The sequence below is a fragment of the Oryzias melastigma genome, linkage group LG21 (genome assembly GCF_002922805.2).
Source record: "Oryzias melastigma strain HK-1 linkage group LG21, ASM292280v2, whole genome shotgun sequence".
Taxonomy (NCBI): Eukaryota; Metazoa; Chordata; class Actinopteri; order Beloniformes; family Adrianichthyidae; genus Oryzias; species Oryzias melastigma.
The window spans coordinates 3,166,308-3,186,648 of NC_050532.1; the positions used below are offsets into that span (position 1 = coordinate 3,166,308).

Genomic DNA, 20,341 nt, shown 5'->3' on the forward strand with positions numbered 1-20,341 from the left:
GAACCGAATCCAAATACGGAGCTGAACTGCTTCCTCCTGCTGGCTGTGAGAGCATCAGGGGATTTTATGAAGAACAAGGCGACAATCTTAGAAGTAAATAAAAAACACACATATAAGATAACAAACCTGTGAATGTCATTAAAAGCGAGTGAGTTTTCAAGAGTTCCAATCATCTCCTTCAGCTGCTCTGGCTTTTAAAAGCAGGCCGCTGAGAGGGCCTCCAGACATTAGCATGCCTTTGAAACCAGAGACCTTGTGTGTGCACAACAGCTTTCCGTGCACACACTGGAATGTCATTTATATGCACAAACTGAGGTGTGAGGCCACCGGATATCATAATATAGGTGAAGTTTTGCCTCATCGACGCTGTAGTAATACTTGTTTTTAACTCAACCACACATTCCTCCATCAAAAGTTGTATTTCTCCGCGTTCATCAAATGGATTTTAGTCCAAACATGCAGGCGTTTGGATGTTCCTCTGATAACCTGAGTTACTTTTTCGTGTCACTGCCACCCCTGACCTATGCGCTCACCCCCCTGAATTATGCATGATGATTCTGCCACGTAGTCCTCTGAATTGTAAATCCTCACAATTATACAGCCCATTGTCTATTCATTATTTCAAAACGAATGAGAAATTATGTTAAACTAGCTCTAAAGAGGAAAGCAGCGTGTAATATGACTTGCCATATTGTTCATGAAATTCAAATACTTTGCTTTTTGGGAGAGTCTAAAGTAATCAGATTCAAATGGGATACGACTTGCATGTCGTGCAGGATTATGATACAGCTGGAAGATAAAACCTGATGAGTGCGGGACGTGGCTGGAGGTGAGCACGCTCAGATACACGCTCACAGAAGATCCAAACCCCCTGAAGGATAGAGGAAATACCGTTCATTCGATTGGGTTTTTAAATGCTTGAACTGGTCATTAAAATGACCTTCATTCACCTGTAAATATATTCAAAACTTAGTATTAAGTTGGATTTTTTTTTTCTTCATTCACAAACTATAGAATTATGCATATGATTTGCGAGACATAGAAAATGTTATCACTGTTATCAATATTTTTTTTAAAAAGGTTTTGAAGGCAACATTAAGGCTAGATTTTGAACAATGCAGCTTTATTTTCAAGAGTTCTCACTAATCAAAAGGCAGTTGGAGCCACAACGTTTTATTTCACCCTTCAGAAAAACATATTTGTATTTAAGTTATTGTTGCAATAGATTTAAAATAACTATTGTTTCTGGACATAAATGACACATAAAGATGTTTTTTAAAACAGTTTATCTTACTGTTTGTGAAGTATCTCAGCCTGAATTTCATACATCTAACAAACTAGAGTTAAATCAGAGTTAATTAGGTGAATCTTAAGATTTTTTTTGGACCATGAGGTTCACTTAATATTCTTGAATTTGATCAGAATAAGAAAATCGATCTTATAATCTGGTACACCTTATGTATGAATTCTAGTTTTACTTACTGATCTCACATTAGAGCATTGGTATGACTTTGGTGAACTATCAAGGATTGATAGACTGTTATAGAATTACGGCTGCAATATCTATGCCTGAACCTCATGGAGGAACATGCAATGGTTTCAACTCTTTGTGAATGAGTTAAAAAGCAAAAAAAAGTCACATAATTTAAAAAAAAACACAAAAAACTATATCATTGTTTTTCAATTTGACATTTGGATGTTGCATTTTAAATATTTCTTTTTGATCCAGAAAAACCTATTTATTTTTTTCATTATGTAAGTTGAAATACTAATTGGACTATAAACAACAAAACTAACAGCAGCTTAAAAAAAAGTCACATAAATTTATCAGGAAAAATCTTTATATTTTTTGCCTTTTTCATTTTTAGGGGAGATAAATCACTAAACAACCGAGGATGTTTTAAAGGTGCTGTTTTCTACTTTTTTTTTTCCAGGAAAGTAAAAAATATTTATTATTTCCTTGTTGTTAAATGCTAATTTTTGTCTTAATTTCTCATTTGAAAATGAAACTCTTTCATTAGGGTTAAAGACAAAATATTTTTTTTCTTTATTACAAAAGGCTGCTGTCATTAATCATACTCAAGATATTTTATGTCATCAAAGGAATATTACACCAAGAATGTTTTAATAATGACAGCAGTACAGCACATCATTCATGGCTACGATCCTCTGAGTTAGGTAACACATTGAGCATGTGTAGCCAACAAGTTGATACCCATTTACTTTTTTAATTTGTTAAAGTTGACAGTGTCACACATGAGCATAAGCTCCCACACATGAATGTACAACAGGAACAAAATCGTTTTCACGTGTTAAAGGTGTCAGATTTCTGCACATCATTATTATTTTTTCTTCATCATCATGTTAAAAGTGGCTCAGACTTGAGGCTGAGTTTGAAATATTACCCCAACCATTCAAAATTGATTTAAAATGTGGGTATTAATTAAAAGAAGTTCAACATTTTTTGTCAAAAATGTATAAAGTGAAAAATATAGTTTTTTTATATAGTGTCTCCAGTTCAGGAGGGGGTTAACGTGACGAATGTCACCGACTTCTGTCTCAGTCCACTGTTAATGATGCCTTCCTATATTTTTGAAAACCTTTTGACATTCTTCTCAAAACTCACACTTTGTTATTCTATTTTATTTTCTGCTAATTTATATGGATATAGCGCTCTGTGAACAGCCAGCTTGTTTAGCGATGAGCTTTTGTGGCTTGATGTCTTCGTTTAGACAGGTCAGGAAACTTTTGAAATATTCTGAGTTAATTAACTGATTGTGATGTGACACTAAAAATGTACAACGATTAGTTTTTTTTCCCCAAATATTCACATTTTCCAGACCACTGAATTCTGGGATTTGTTTCTCAGAATCATCACTAGTTCAAGAAATTTCAGAATTCTGCACACCCCTGAAAAAAATAAATCTGCATCAACCATTATTTATGTTTAATACAAAAAACAAATAATTATTTTTGAAAAACACAAGTTATATTTTAGTTTGTTTCGTGTATTGGGGTTCTTTTAACTCCTTTAAAAACGTTTATAAAAATCTATTTAATATATTTTCAAAAATCAAGATAGATTTTTTTCTAAATGAATTAAAAATGTCTGCTTGTAAAAGCACACTGGAACTGACCAAGTTGTTCTGTCATGTTGAGAGTCATTATGAACAAAACATGACGTTTTTACATTTGGTAAAATAACCTTTTAAATAAGAGTCTCCATGTTTAAGGCAACTGATTTCATTAAAAAAATATACAATTAATGATTTATTTTGTTATTTTATCGCTGTGGTGAGTGATGCTGTAAAACTTGACTTACTTTCCATCACTACATGATGACAGAATCATAGATTGTATATTAATTTAATGGACATATCAAGGTCTTGACCATAGACGTTACCCATGGGAAAGGCCAAAGCCTTCACCGTCACTTCCTGATACGTCTGCCGCCATATTGGAAGCTTTCAACAGCGATTAGATTAGTCCGAGTCGGTCTGACTCACATTTTTAGAGGATCTACTGTCTCCAATCATGAGTGAGCTTGTTCCAGCTTGTTCAAAGTCCACACCCCTCCAACTGAAAGCGAGTACTGGGGAAGCTGTCAATCAAACATTGGAGGTGGGGCCAGTGGGCACTACATGTTCTTACTGAATGAACTTTAATAACTTGTGATAAAGAAAACAAATCTTTAAAAAATAGGATTAGAAAGAAGATTGCAAGAATGAGTGTTCTGACAAATAAAATGACTTTGAAATAATTGTCTATTTATCATAGGAGGTCTATAGAATTTTGGTTTCTTGCAACCAGCGGGTACTTCCTATCTGGAACATGAGCGAGGGGGAGTTGAACTGTCCAAGTTTATAAAGTCTATGGTCAGAATTTCCATTTGTGCATTCATTTTCTTTGTTTTATTAATGGTCAACATATTTATCGATTATTTACAAGTGTGGCAAAAAATGTCTTATAAAAAAATGGCAAAGCCGCTCCAGAACCTTGAAACGTTTTTTACTTTGTTGTCCGAGCTGACCACATGACATTCTTTAATCCTCGTCTGGATCATCCAGATGGTTTCTAGAGAACTTTAGAAGGATCTGGATACGGGCTGACTGTTTTGTGTTACTATAGTAACCATTGTTACTGTGGTCCCAACTCGGTTCAGGTCATTGACCGGTTCATAGTTCTGGACTGTTTCTCACCTTTCTTTAGATCATTTATTCTCCACCAGGTGAGATCTTTCATGGAGCTCCAGGTGGAGGGAGACTGTCAGTGATCTTTCATTTTCTAATAATTTCTCCCTCACCTCTTCAGACTGGCATATCCATCCTAATTCATGGAATTTTACTACATTTTATACGATTTATGACTGTCTTTTTTAAGCTGTATATTATGTTTTGTTTTTACCTGTAAGGGGACTTTGGGTGTCCAGAAAGGGGCCATATAAATAAAATGTATTATTATTATTATTATTATTATTATTAACAGTGATTTATTGTTGAATGGTTCACTCCAGTTTGGTTCAGGTGAACTGTCTTGTCCCTGGTGTCCTTCGACAGCTCTTTGGTCATGGTGGAGAGTTTGCAGTCAGACTGTTTAAGGGTGTGGACAGCCTTGAGATTTTTAGACAGATAACCAGTTCAAATAAATGACTTTAAAACAGGTAAAAAGTGGTGAATAGAAGAGCTTCTCAAAGAAGTAACAGGTCTGTGAGGAGCAGAATTCTTGGTTGTTTTTTGGAAATAAAAACGTTTTTTCTGTATTTTTGTACAAATAATTTAATTAATAATCAGACAAAGTGATTTCCTTGATTTTTGTTTTTTATTTGTCTTACAGTTGAAGTGCTTCTTTGAGGAACTTTACAGACCTTTATCATCTTTTCCCTTCATCGTCTGAGCTTCATCGTTTAACAGAAATGATCTGTCTTATTGTCAATAATTAATTGGTAATATTGGATTGGCTGAGGCTGACTGCCACTAATTCAGTTTTGCTTTTTGTCTGGTTTGCAGCTCAAATGCTCTCACACATGGTTTTATGATCTCTAGGACATGAAGCCACTTCTTCCTGTATGCTTTCTTCATCGTTTTCTCTTTTTTTTTTATCCTGGAAGCGTTACCCTGTCATCCTCGACCTCCCCTCATCCCTTATTCTCCTCACCTCCTGCTGCACTCCATCTCTCTGCTGAGCACAGGTATTTGTTTAGGAATCTCTCGGTGGAAATTATACTCCATCTCCGGCGCTCCCTATCAACACACAATTATCATGGGCAATCATGCAGAACAGTGTTGAATTCAGCTGGGACTCCCACTCTGATGACATTACTGACTGCAAGGCCCAGCTCCTGCAGGAAGTCGCCCGCTCCACACCTGCCTTATATCTCTCCCCATTTCTTCTTTAGACTCTCTATTTCTCCTCGTCTCTGTATATAAAAGAACAAAGCTTTTTTCTTAATCTTGTAATGATTTTATTTCATGAGAGAAGGAGACATGACGAGAAATCACTTTCAGATGTGGCCAAGAGAATCTCTTTAGCCTCATGCAGGACAAAAGGTTTTTAAGAGTTTTTACGCATTTGGATGTCTTCCTCTGAAGAGTTGCGATGGTTGAACACAGCCCATCGTCTCCTATAGTTGACCTAAACACGATGGAGCCCAATCGGGATTGAATTTTCAGAAACGTAAACGTGTGAATCTCCATCATTAGTCTTTTGTGAAAGCTAAAAGAATATTCAAAGCCTTACATTGTGTAACTGCATTCTGAGGAAAACCACAAATGGATTTCCCTATATAAGATAAGTACATTATAAGTCATGAAAAGCACAGAGTTGATGCAGACACATGAGAATCAACACAGAAGTCCATTCAGATGCTGATCAAATGCTCCATTCATGAGTGAAATTACCATCCGTCTGTCAGCTAAGGTGTGAATTCTTTCATCTGCAGATAGTACCTCAGAAGTTGTGATTAAATGCATAATGCCATGTACTCTCCACATAAACTCCAGATAAGCAAAATGGGATTTCTGCTTTTCTAGGTTTGAGAATGAAAGTAACTGAAGCAGCAGTGCCATCTAGTGACATCATGGGATTACCAATTCAGATATTTGAAACCATAACCATCCATACTTACCCAGCTTCAGTTTAAATCAAGGTCACATGACTCTACTAGGGCTGTCATAGGTACATAAAGGGTAAACCCCAGTATAGGGTATACTGGTGTGCCTTCAAGAAAGATATTCAACCCATGCTGTTCACACTGGACAAGCAGGGAGGGGCTTCTTCTTTTTCTACTCTTTACTAGCACATCTGCCACCTACAGTTGGAAGAGACTGCAAAAAGTTGAAGCAGTCAAAATCTCTTAATTTGGGTGCTAAACGGAAACGGTTTGGTTCATTGTTAGCTTCCTTGCAATGGCGGATATGGACTACCATCATGTCAGGAGAGTAGCGTTGACTTATCTTTATTTGAAAAAAAAAAAAAAACGAAGACGTTGTCAGGCTTGTCAGCATGTCTGGTTCACAAGATGAACTAAATCCAAGGCCCAATCTGAATTCTTCCCTTCTCCCTACATGTTGCCCTCAAAATGGAGAGTTATGGAAAATAGTGGTTGTGTCCCTAACCCCTAACTACTAAAAAACTATGTATTTTGGCTGAGGCAATTTAGAACCACTACTTAACCTGTGAAGCATGTTTTTACACTGTGGGACAATGCTGCAGTAGCCACTATAATATATAAGACATTCATAATTCATATATAAAATATTTAAAAAAGATAAATAAGTGGGTCTAACTTTGTCAATCTCAACAAAAAAGGACAGGACAGAGTACAATGTGTCAAGTTCACTCATGGCTCCACATACCTGTCAATCTAAGAAGCATGGAAATGCTTAGGCTACAACAAAATTAAAATTTGTGATTTGAGGAGAAAAAAATCTGACTCCAACAGTTGCTGCTGATAGAAAAAGAAACATATTTGTCCGTTTTGTGCTTTTTAAAAAAAAATCAGATTACAAATAAGTTATTTTGTGTTGTTAATGCAACATTTTGAACATAGAGGTTAAAGGGAAATTGATCCTTTTTGACACCAGCATACAGTCGTCATTAGAGAAACTCCAACAGTTGGTTGTTCTTTGATGACTTTGAATCTGAAAATGAAAAAGTGATGGCTCTATATGAAGCAGTCTGAGTGGTAATAGGCTACTCCGTGATGGAGCCATAGTTCTCAGGTTAAATTTTCCTTTCCAGGTTTTTAACGATCCTCTTCATAAGAAAAATGTTTGAGTGCTGGTATCACAGGCTGCTGTCTTTAGAACCAATGTGTTTTCTAAGAACTCAGAGAGAAGTTTTGATGTGTTTGTCAAGTCAAGGTTCCAAAGAGCCTGAAACATCTGTGAAGCGCAGATGTAGTAAAAGCTCCTGGTCAGCAGAGGGAGACATCTGGACCAGGAAAAAGAGGCACACACCATCAAACCAAAGGAAAACTATCACTGCCCACTGGAGGCTGAGTTGAAATCAAAAGGAGTCAGATGAGTTCACCTGGTAGCTTCAAGGTGACTCGTTATAAAAGCAAGCTATACCATGACATCGTAAATCAATATCTTTCTAAATTTAAACCCTTTTCCTCCTCTATGACTACATTTAATACCCATGATGATTGTGGTAGGGTTCATTTCTGTAAACATAATTGTTTAAATTTAGATTTGATTTCTTCAGGACCTGCTGAATTCCTGAATTACAGGGCCACTGGAGCCAACCGCGCTACTGTTGGTTAAAGGTGGCGTACACAGTCAACAGGTTACCACAGAATCACACACAGACTCACCTAAGGGCCATTAAGAGACACCAGTCAACATATGAAGCAGGTTTTTGGACTGTAGGAGGAAGTTCGAGTGAGGAAATCCACACATGCGAGAGGAGAATATCAACCATCAACCTTTTACTAAACCCAGCAAAGAAAAGTGAAGTAACTTTTCCCCAAACATATAAATATATTTCTGAACTTAAATGCAACTATTTCTTGTTAAAATAAAGGAGAAACTGAACTTACATTCAACCGGGAAGACGGCAGCCATGACAGTGAACAGCGGGGGCAGTGTGGAAAAATGGTAAGAAATCCAGCTCTCTGATTGGACGGCCAAAGGTTTGCTATTTGAATTTGGAAAAAAATCAGGCCATTTGATTGGTTGAGAAATTGGAACAATTTTAACATTTGGAACAGAGAAGATGGAGTTGATGGAGCTAACTGTGATAAAAAATAATTGTGTCACTATAAGTCAGCCAAAAAGAAAAAAAAAACGTAAAATGAATAAATGTTGCTCTGCCCAGGATTCAGTCCCACAGCTTCAGTATCAGCAGCCGGCCGCTTTCCGTTAGGCTATAGTACACTGTGTTACTTGGCCTTTGCTTTCTTATATCATGATATGATCAAATATCATCTTTTTTTTTTAAGACGTATCTGTCCCACCAAAACGCTGCTTCGGACGGGCAGTTTTAACATCACTAGAACGTTGCTTTCGACGCGTGGTTTGCACACAATTAACTTTTTACGTGCGTTTTGGGACAACACAAGACAATGTAATTTATGTGCTTAGGAGCACAAAATGAACAGAGTATGAAAGGATTTGTGATCATTTCAGTATTATGTATATTGTTTGTTTGCATTGAATTATTTCTATTAAAAACAAACAATAGCTGCGTTTCCATTACACTTTTGCGCAAAACTTTAGCGAAACTTCTAGAATTTCGAAAAAACAGCGTTTCCATTAAACCATGATTATGCGAAAAACTCGAAGTAATTCCCGCGATAAGTCATTAAAAAAACATGACGACGGATATAAACACTATTTTCATGTGCAGTAGATTCATTCACATTTCTGCCACGGAGCTAGCTCTCATCCTTCCCATCAGAGAAGACGTCTACGTCTGATCCGAGCCTTGGAGCGGCAGGCTCCTTATACGTGGGAGCGACGTAGAGTCAAACAGTTTTGGGGAATCGTGGTTGACTTTTGATGAGCTGTGCGATGCTGTGGGACCTCTTGTGGCTCCCGCTGTGCGGTGCCCAAGGCAGCCAGTTGCTGTGAAAAAGCGCATTTGACCAGCTTTTCCTGCTTCCTGTCCGAAACGTCATATCCGGTTAATGGTCACGTGACTCGTTTGTTTCGAAAAAAGTGTTTCCATTACAGTTTTTCGAAAAACTACTGTTTCGATACGGCCCAAATACCACCTCCTCTAAGCGCAAAAACTTTATTTCGAAAAAGGCGAGTTTTTTCGAAATTGTGGTGTTTCCATTAGGAGAATTTAATATCGAAATTCCGTTTTTCGAAATTTCAGAGTTAATGGAAACACAACTATTTTGATGTTGGGGCAACAAAAAAAAACACACTTGGGCTTGAAATACCTTTAATTCCTTGTGTTGAAAAAAATAAATTGAAATTGTGACTTTAAAACTGAATCGAATCGAATCATGGCTTGACTGAATCGTTATGTCCCTAGTAGAAGATTTATATATACCGAAATGAGCAGAAAAGTTATGAAGAGCTGGAAAAAAGTTCACAAAATTGCTTTGATGAAAGAAAAGTTCTACAAACTGAACAGATTGGCGATACATTTGTGTTAATATGTGTCTCATACCTGTCTGTTGTGAGGAAGAAGAGCTGTGAATTCAACTGATTAGTTTTCCCTCCTATTACCTCATTAGCAGCCATGAGCTGTGGGAAATGAGATCAATGTGAGAACTGAGACACAGAATGGAAATCCCCCTTCTGTATATTCCTCTTCGTTTACCAAAATGTGTGCTAAAATGTCAAGGCTGCCCTTCACTATAAAATGGAGCCTTAAATGTGATCTGTGACTGATGATGAGTGTAATGGCTGAGTACTGTTCTTTCTAAGCACTTTCACTTTCTAAGAATACCACTCACTGGTAACTTAGAAGAAATTATGGCAGGAATTACTTTTCCATAGTGTCTTCCCACTATGAGGGTTAAACGCTCACCCAAATTTTATTTTTAACATGTTCTTGAGGCATTTTTCTCATAATTGAGGACCTTAATTATGCTTAAAATTGTGTCTCTGAGTATTTCTTTATTCAAATGGTTGTGAATCAGTAGCAGATTTAAAATGCTGTTTTGAAAAATTTGAAGCTGGGACCGAAGAGCTACAATTGGCTACAAGCTCCCTGCTCCGCACCATTCTGATGCATCCACTTGCAGACGAATAGATTCTTTGTTGTTCTCGTCTGAGCTGGCATCTGGCTCCTGCTCCAGCATTGTTCACCATTTTAGCTGCACTGGAAATGTTAGGTTTGGGTTGTGAGGGACAGTAAGCTAGTGGGAGTGTGTGTAAATGGATGGATAATGGGAAATGGGGGCCTACTCCAGATCAACAGTACCACCCACAACTCAGAGGTGAACTATCGCCGCTCTGCAGAAACTATGTCTTAGAAAACAACACAATTTTTTGGCTAAAAACAGCGTAATCATAAATAAAAGATCACTGAGAAAGCCTCAGTGGTCTTGCGGTAGAGTGTCCGCCCTGAGATTGGAAGGTCGTGGGTTCAAATCCCCCCGAGTCATACCAAAGACTGTAAAAATATGACCCAGTACCTCCCTGCTTGATGCACAGCATTAAGGGTTGGATTGGGGGTTAAACCACCAAATGGTTCCCGAGTGTGTCTGTGTCTGCAGCTCACCGCTCCCCCAGGGGATGGGTCAAATGTGGAGAACAACTTTCACAAATTAAGGTGTGTGACAAATAGTGGGACTTTAGCTTTGAATCAAAAGATTATCAAAGCGGGACTTTAAAAACACTAAAGGCTGCTGAAGTTTCTCTGATACAAGGATTTATGCTAACCAGCTTGATTTTATTTATGCTGTAGCAATTTTAGATCCATCCATCCATCCATCTTCCTGACCGCTTCTTCCCTTTCGGGGTCACGGGGGTGCCGGAGCCTATCCCGGCTACTGAAGGGCGAAGGCAGGGTACACCCTGGACAGGTCGCCAGTCTGTCACAGGGCCTCAATCACACACATTCACTCTCACATTCACACCTAGGGGCAATTTAGAGTCACCAATTAACCTAGGAAGCATGTTTTTGGATGGTGGGAGGAAGCCGGAGTCCCCGGTGAAAACCCACGCATGCACGGGGAGAACATGCAAACTCCACAGAGAAAGGTCCCAGCCGGGAGTCGAACCGGGGCCTTCTCGCTGTGAGGCAAGAGCGCTAACCACTGCGCCACCGTGCAGCCCCAATTTTAGATCTTTTTACATAATTTTTTTTTTTACCGTAATTAAAATTTGCTTCAAAGTGTTGCAACAAGTTTTTCTTAAGCTGACATTTTAAAAGTCAAACTGGATCAAATGACAAAGAAAAATATTTATTTGTCAGAATATACCCACTGCAAATTCAAATAACACTCGCTCACACCAAAAGAATGTCACATCATCAACATAAAACTGTTGCTTCATTTACAAATGTGACAGCAGTGCAGAGCCAATCATCAGTGATCGGGAACCTGCACAGTTTAAGCTATAATACTGAGATCACTGCATGACCAAATGACTAACAAATATGAAAATCTGAAGTGTGTTTCACTCATTTTTGAAAACTTGGTTTCAAACATTGTTCTAAACATGAAGCCAGGTGGATCTAAGAAACATTCTACGGTGAAGTATAAAAAGTATGTCCACAGTTCACTCTTTTAACCTATATTACACTTTCATTCGCAATGTTTCTCTTCACAATTTCAATTTTATGAACATACAGAACATAAAAGGTTAAAATAAGACCAAAGAATGCATGCATGTCTTTTTTTTACTTTGTAATTCAGATTTTTGAAGCTGTGCTAAAGGAACTTCAGGCTGGGACAGTAAAGATGTCATTTCTGAATATTTGGTGATAAATTCTCTTAAAACTACAGTTTTCAAACCATTAAACGAAAACTAAACATGTTGGGGGATTGTTTGTGGCAGAAAAACGGTGAAAGTAAAAAAAAAAAAAAAATCTGGCAATAAACTTGAAACTCTTCAGTTGTGATGAACCCGAACTGTTCGTCCAATAAGGAGGAAGAGAAGGCCGGCCACGAGGCAGAAGAAGATGCCAACGGGTGCTAACATGAAGGACAACCCGTAGCTGATGGACAGTTGAAAGTTTGGACACAGAGATTCGCGCTGGCGGGTGATATACACATTCAGGACATCCAAAACTTGAAGCCACAGCACGTACATCACCACAACGCACAGCAGGAAAAGGCCTGGGAAGGAAAAAGCAGGGTTAGACAGAAAAATGGAAAATCAGACTTTTTGGGAGTAAAACTGTTTTCTTTTTTTTTTTAAGTTCTTCAAGTTGATTCAAATAATTAAAAAAAAAATTTTTTTAAGTACAAACTGATCAAAGATATTAAATAAATTTCCATTGTTCAAAGAAAGACAGCTTAGCGTGGTAAAGTCCACTAGATTAAGGAATTGACAGAAAATTCCTCTTCTTTTTTTAAATTAATGTCTTTTTAAACTCCCATGATGACATCTAAAAACAAATGTGTGATCAAATTTTTAATGAGATATAGCTAATTTCAGAGATGATTATTTGGGTGATTTGATAAGATTTTGCACACAACAATGTTAGTTTAAGATTCAAAATATTGACATGAATGTTCAGGAAAAAGCACCTCATTTACCCAATGTCTCAAATTTGATCCACACATTTTAAAATGATTTAACTGTAATATAAATATCACATAATTTATACATGTCAGCAAATTTTGCAGTTTTTTCAATACAACAAGTAAGAAAATGAATACAATAGATGAGTTATTCTCACCATAAATGTTTGAAAATTAGCAAAACTTCTCCCACAAAATGGGTTTTGAGAGGAAGCAGCCATTTTGAAACGACCAGGAAAAGCCATTCTACTACCCCTAGTGCAGGGGTCAGTAACCTTTAATGCTTAAGGAGCCATTTTGGTTGATTTCTCCCAGTGGGAGCCACACACCCTTTGGAGAAATAAGAATTTGTATCAATGTTGTTGTTATTTTTATGAGAAATATAAATAAACTATTATTGTTTAGCATAAATAAAAGAGAAAATAGAAATTATTTTCTGAATATGAAAGAGTTTATAACTTTTAACAGAGGTTCACTAGACTTCCTTTCAAAATAAAAGACTTCTTGTGTCACATAGCATCATCTCAATTAGGTAAATCTAGTGGTAGGTGATGAAAAAAATATATTTTCAAACATTAGTGATGCTTCTTAGCCAGAAATTCATAAATCTAACTTTCTAAAATTAAAACACAGCTAATTAACTGTATTTTTGAACTACGAGGCATGCTTTTGACAGTGGAATTTGTAAAAATGTTTAGTTCTTGATTATCAAACCACTGTGGCTACTGTGATTTGGAGGCTCACAGAGTGATACGTTATTTTACTTTTTTTTTTACTTTACTTTACAGCTACTTTTTTAAAGTAAAAGCCTTTTATATTTTTCTTTGACCAGAGAGCCACAATGAAGGGGTAGAAGAGTCAGATGTGGCTCTGGAGCCACAGGTTGCAGACCCCTGCCCTAGTGGAATGATGATGAACTACAGGGCAGAAAAAAAATAGCCCAAGTTCTATACAATGTATTAATGTATTTCCCTGTAATCCTAATCCTATTTAATCATTGATATTATATGTGATAAATAATATTTAGATACAGATAAATGATGCAAGACTTCAAAGCGAATAACAGAGTAAAAAGCATAGAAAATGATCTCATTTCAAATTTATGTTATGCTTGCTAATTTTGCTCAGATCCAAGTTTAAGCAGGTATGTCTAAGGGACAATAAACTCACCGGACACCAAGAAGAAACTGCCTCCAGCTTTGTATAAGCAATGACTTGCAAACGGTGCAGCACAGATGACGAAGAACCCACCAAGAATGAAAGCTGCCACACCAATAAGCATAAAGATGCTCCAGAAACCCCTGTAGACTAAAAAGAAGATGTCAACATAATGGGAGTCATTAGATTTTTTTTTTTTTTAAATTGCTGAAAAAAATCAAAGACATACTTATTGCAGAATCATACTCGGTGGCGTTGTGGGTCTGATAAGACACAGGAAATGGGAACAGGTATGCAGGCTGACATTCTTTTGAGTGAGGCTGGTTTGCTGCAAAAAGAAAATATCCAAGTATCAAGTTAAACTGGACTTGAACGCCAAAATTATAAGTTTTTAGAGCTAAAACAGTTAGCCCTCTCCATGTTTTATCAAAACAAATCCATTTCCCAAGACGTTTCTAATTGCCTTTCTTTAAATCTTGGGTAAACAGATGGAACATACACGTTCCCTTCTGAGTTTTGATTTTTCCATCTCACTCTCATTTCCTCCAACATGTGAAATTCCTCAGAGCCTCACAAGGTCCTTTCGTTTCTCCAGGCCATTTTTGACAATGGAACACCATTCAAAGTCCCCATCAGAAGACGGATGACAAACAACCAGCTGACAGATGACCAAAATAACATCACATGCTGCAAGCTTCTTTAAAAAGTCACATGAGAGGTTGGAAGCTACCACTGTGCAGCCATGCAGTGCAGCCAGACATTAGTGTGGCAAGTCCATAAAGCTCTCTACCATGTGACCCCATGACTCACTACCAGGAAAACTGTGAAGATGATTAAGATTAAAATTCCATTTATGAGTATTTCTATATTCAAATTGTTGTGAATCAGGAGCAGACGAGAAAAATGCCATTTGGATAAGATTATACTGTATTTTTTATGTAGAAAATACAGTGGCTGGGCCTCAAGCTCCCTGCTCTGCTCCATTCTGATCCATCCACTTGCAGACAAATAGATCCATGCATATCTTTGTTTTCCTCGTCTAAGATGGCTGAAAACTGGACGGCTGGATAGCTCCAGTATTGCTCACCATTTTTGGTACACCGCTAATGATAGGTTTGGGTTGTGAGGGGGTATAAGATAGCAGGAGAGCATGTAAACAGATGGGTGACGGGAAGGGGGGACGGGGGTTTGTCTGCTCCAACAGTACTGCCAACAAATCAGAAGTGAGAATTTCTGATGAGCTTTTGCCGCTCTACAGAGACTATGGCCCAGAAAATGACTGTTTTTTTTTTATTTTGGCTGAAAACAGCATCAACACAATAAAAAATACCCCTGGAAATGCTTTTAATATGGATAGAAAGAAGAATATGAACCTTTCAGGTAATAATTTTACCCACTTAACTCTCATGTGATTATTTTACCCACTTAAAAACACAAAAAAAGCTACAAATTATCAACAGAGTCATTTATTTTTTACATGAAATTCAACTATTTAAATATGTTTTCCCCTAAAGCAGCACCTTTGTCTAAGTTTCTGCTGTGTGGGAATTAAGCCAACATTTGACATAGATTCAGAAAACACTATTTATTACTTTAATTATCGTTTTTATGGATATCCTACTCCTCTTGAAGGAAAAATGAAGAATCCATCACATGACACAGATTATTTGCTTTAATCAAAAATTCAACTTGAAACACTGCAGCGTCTGGCAATCAGTGGGGATGAGACAGACTATCTGTACATTAGCGCCCCATAAACAGTAGCCTTCCTTTAACAGGTGCATTATTGTTTACTGTATCCCTGCTTATGATTAGAGTCTGGGTTAAAGCCAGGGTTAGATTATTTTTCAGAATGTTTTTAAATTGTGAAAACGTCTCTGAGCCGCCATATCAGTGGGAAAGACACATGTAGCTATCTGTGCTTCTTAATCCTGTTCCTGTTACCCTAAAGTTGTCAAATCATCAAGCCTCCTGTACCTTTACCTGTAATCTTACCATCACTAAAAAATAAAAAAATAAATAAAAAACACTGAATATAAATCTAGGGTATAGAGTGATTTTGTCCTCCAGAATGTGACTTGCTCTTTTGAGAATATTTTTGTCTTTATATGTATGAAGTTAGATTTGTACAAAACCTTTTAACGGACGGACAAAACTTTCGCAACAAATATAACTTCATAGATTTGCTCAGTATGTCATTTCTGATTTATGAATTTATTTATATGAACTTTTTAAAAATCTGGAGTCCATCCATCTCTGGTGGTACATGTATTTTAGATTTTTATTGCATTTTTTAACTTTAACTTTAGTGCCTTTTTTAGCATTTCTTTCAAAATTTCCATTTATTATATATGGAGTGATTTTTGTGCCACCATATTGCAAGCAAAAGTCACAGTTTTGAGATAAAGATTTTCTAAGTTTCAAACAAAACGTAAAGTGTTGCAAATAAAATAATTAGTATTTGTTTTCAAAAAACATTGTTTTGCGTTGCAAACTTTTTTTTTGGCTGCAAAAAATATTTTTGCAAACTTTTTTTCTTAAAAAAATGTTGCAAACAATATGGAGAAATTCTTTCTGCTGGACAATAAATAAATATTGGTATCATCAGGAAACATTCCACTCTTTAGAATGAAGATTTAACGTTATTTATGTTCTGACAACTTATTTTAATTAAGAAAATTTGCTATTATTTTTAAAAATGATACTTTATTAAATGCTAATATAGGATGTTTAATGTTGATAAACTTCATTTTGTTTCTGCTATCCAGACCCTCCATGAATAAGACATATTGGTAATAGTAAAATGATAGTTTTTGCAAATGCAGTTATTTTATCACATTTTGTAAAAGTCTGGCTGTAAAATTGTGAAGTATCCTTGGTTTTTTGAGACTTTTGCTGTTTTAATGTGAAAGTGATTCTGGGGATTGTCTCTGCTTTGCATTTGCTGAGCAGCTGTTTTGAATTCAACAGATTAACTCTACTAATGTGTTACTCCCATCCACACCTGATACTGATGGCACTGTAGTCACTGTGTATTATGGTTTTCATCGATTTTTTTTGTTCCTTTGCCTTAATTTTAATGTTCTGATAACCACTAATCCAGATTTAATTTTATTCCAAGAGTTTCGTCTTATTTAAAATCATATTCTGATTATCTGTTTGTGTTTTTTTATCAAATTCCTTTTATTAGTCTGGATTTTCAACTTATAATTTGTGTTATTGCATGATCATCTCGTCTTTACTGGTAACATTTATGAAGAAAGATAAGTCCCTGTAAGAAAACAAGGCTGTTATATGTGGTGCTTGTAACTTACTGAACCACAGCTTCGTTATCAGGTGGTTTTCATCGACGCTGCCTCTGAAGGAGCATCTCCAGAAGAAACCTTCATGGTACAGAGTAATGTTTCTGCCGTGATCACTTCCACCCTGAAAAGAAAAACAGAAATATCCTTGAAGATGCATCATCGGGCTATAGAAAGTCTAAAGCAGTGGTCTCCAACCTTTATACACCACGGTCCAGTTTAATGTCAACCAATGTTTTTACAGACCGGCCTGCATGAGGATGAAGTGGCATCTATTGTTTGTTAGTTTTTTTTAACTTCCAGTTTTCTTAACTTTTGAGGGTAAAGTTTATAATAAATCCTCCTCAAATAATGTGAAAACTGCTATTTTCTGAGGTGTTAAAGACTTTAATTAGTAGCGGATAGATTTAAGACGTGACAGAGGAACTTGACTAGAATGAGTGGGACGTGACTGAGCAGCCCAGTCTCAGTAAAATGCGTACATATGCCACGATTTGGGAAATACCGTGTATAATATACGCCAAAACTGGTTTTTGCGTGCATATAGTACGCGCGGTCCTAATCGTGTTAAATGTGTTTTCCACGTTTGACACGTCCCCTGGTGGAGGCGTGAGCATCACAGACAGCCCCACAAACGAACAATTTGCTTTTCTAACCCTAACCATAACCGTAATCCTAAACTTAACCAGGAACAACGTCATTTAGAAAAGAGCCGGAGGATTTCTGACTACGTGATTAAAACGAAACCTAAAAAGTCGTGTTTTGCGTATCATATGCACGCAAAAAGCGTGCTGAGATGATCCTGTAGTTTTCCCAAATAAAACTTTCTTCAGAATCAGATTCTAAAAGAACAGAAAAAATGTAGGTTTTGTTTTATTCTCTGCAGCCTGGTACCAACTGCCCCACGGACCGGTACCAGTCTGCGGCTTGGAGACCACTGATGTTAATGATTAGTTCCAAGACGTTGTGAAACAGGTTCAGAGTTTTCTGCCAGTCTGCTGTTGTACAGCTGCTGTTTCAGGTCAAGGGTTGTGCTGAGTAAGCATCTCAAACCTCAGACTGGTTACGCTGATAGAAACTCTGAACTATCTTACTAAAAACATAAATAAACTCCCTGATTCATGTGATTTTTAACTACAAAAGTCATTGGGACAATGATTGTTTTTGTATGTTAAAAGTTCAAAATTGTTCAAAATGTGCCTGCATTTGTAATTACTGTACAATGTAAATGGAAAACTGTGTGTAAACACGTGCATGCGTCCTTCAGGTGAACTCTCATGTTCACGCAAAGTTACACACATTTTTACGACTGTTTTAAGGTTCTACGTACAAAACATAAAATTGAACGCGTTGAAAGAGAAACCAGGTCAAACTTTGACCAATCAGGGACTCTAATCCGGTAGTGACATGAATTTAAATTCACAAAAGTACCAACCTTTAAAAAAATTGATCATGGTGGAGAATTTAATCACTATGGTTTGTGCCTGGCGGGATTTATATGACACTAAGGCCGAATCTAAATTCTTCCCCTACGGTTTCTCCTTACTCCTACATTTAGCCCTCCAGACGTAGAGTTACGAGAAGAATAATTCCCCCTCTACTCATTGCATTATATAGTGCGTTGTTCGCCATATTTGTAGTGCTATACAAAAATCTACAATTTCAAAATTTGAGCGCCCTAGAAATTTCCCAGAAGTCTTTGTGAAAAACTAGCGTGCATCGATGCTCACTACATTAGCAAATATAGACCACGATGCATTCAGGTTGAACAATTTTTGCAAAAAAAAAAAAACGTAGCCGCAAGCACTTGAAAAATACATAACAGCATCGGTAGTATAACTTTAAAAAGTCGTGCTAAAACAAAAAATGATTACTAACATTTAAATGCAAACTTCTGTACTACAGAGCACACCCACATGAAGAAAAGCAATTCTCCTAGCACAGCGTGATGCAGCTCGCCCTACCGGTGGAGGGATACAGGACTCTGAGTGCTTTCGCTCTGCTTAAAAAAACAGTTTCGGACACCCCTTTCCCTTCAAGTACCCCTTCAACTGGAGGGGCAGGGGAAGAATTCAGATTTAGCCCAAGTCGTATATCAGAATAGAGCGGTGGAAGATTGGCACCGATTTGACATTTTTCACCAAGCCTCTTCCAACGTGCAACATGCGCTTGTAAACAGTAGAAAGAAGAAGCCCCTCCCTGTTTGTCTGGTGTGAACACCATGAACGAATCGCTTGTTCAAAAACCTGTCCCATGTCACATGCCCAGTGTGTCCATATCTTAAGTTCTAGGGAGTGAATTTTAAAATGGAAATACTTCTGTATTTGTATCCCAGAGGCACGAGGTAAAAGCAATGCCTCAATCACTGCATAGCTGCGTGCACACTGCATTAAACAGCCAGTGTCCTGTTACATGCAGAGATTCTACAGGGATGCCTCAACACCCTGACGTTCATACTGACAGAGTAATTTGAGCAGCTGACCATCTAAAAATAGTTTTTTTTTTCTTAGTTTGAAGCACTTTGTACAGAGAAATTCATGGTTCCAACCCTGAAAAATACACATTTAAGTAAAAAGCAAAACACAAGACAGATTGAAGAGTTGCTGACACCTTTTTTTTTAATGGTAACAATCTCAGACTTGTTTAAAGTCCAGCACCCACCTCCACATCAGATCTGCCAGGGGTTGAATGGCAGCCCTCCGAGGCCAGCAGCCAGTAATCAGTTCCAAAGGAAAACAGGATGAAGACAGCAGCCAAAGCGCCGAAGAGCCCGGCAAAAAACAAAGCCACACTAAGCTTCATGGTCCAGAAGTGATCAGCCACTTGGACGCTGGATTCCCAGTCTCAGTTCTCCGTCCAGTTACAGCAAGCACATGTGACATGCAGGGACTCTGGCGGTCACTCCCTCGATGTTGTACTACATCCACCGAGAGAGGACTTGCTACTCCTTCCAGCTGGTTTTTGTTGGGTTACTGGATCTGCTTCTCTGTTACGAGAAGACCAAATTATCCGCATGACTCCTCAGGACCCTCCACCCGGTCTGCAACCCCCCCCACACCCTAACTAACCCTGAGCTATTTTTAATGTCTGATTGAGAGCGGCTGCTCCAGTTCACCACGGAGGAGTTAAACGGCACGAAGGGAGCACACTTAGAAATAACCAGTGGCAACTGGACACCCAGCATCTGACAAGAATGTCAGGGTACAGGAGAGTGAAAGGACATAGTTGT

The 20,341-nt window shown here is 37.5% G+C and overlaps 1 protein-coding gene across 1 annotated transcript; it reads right to left on the reverse strand.

Moving 5' to 3' along the window:
* Positions 1-11,347: 11,347 nt before the first annotated feature.
* Positions 11,348-20,123, reverse strand: tmem182a (transmembrane protein 182a). The gene is made up of 5 exons (XM_024286868.2): positions 19,774-20,123; positions 17,125-17,236; positions 14,040-14,138; positions 13,823-13,960; positions 11,348-12,244 (listed from the first exon to the last, which is right to left on the reverse strand). The coding sequence occupies exons 1-5, from the start codon at positions 19,912-19,914 to the stop codon at positions 12,018-12,020; spliced, it is 717 nt and encodes a 238-aa protein (XP_024142636.1). The 5' UTR covers positions 19,915-20,123; the 3' UTR covers positions 11,348-12,017.
* Between the last annotated feature and the right edge of the window lie 218 nt (positions 20,124-20,341).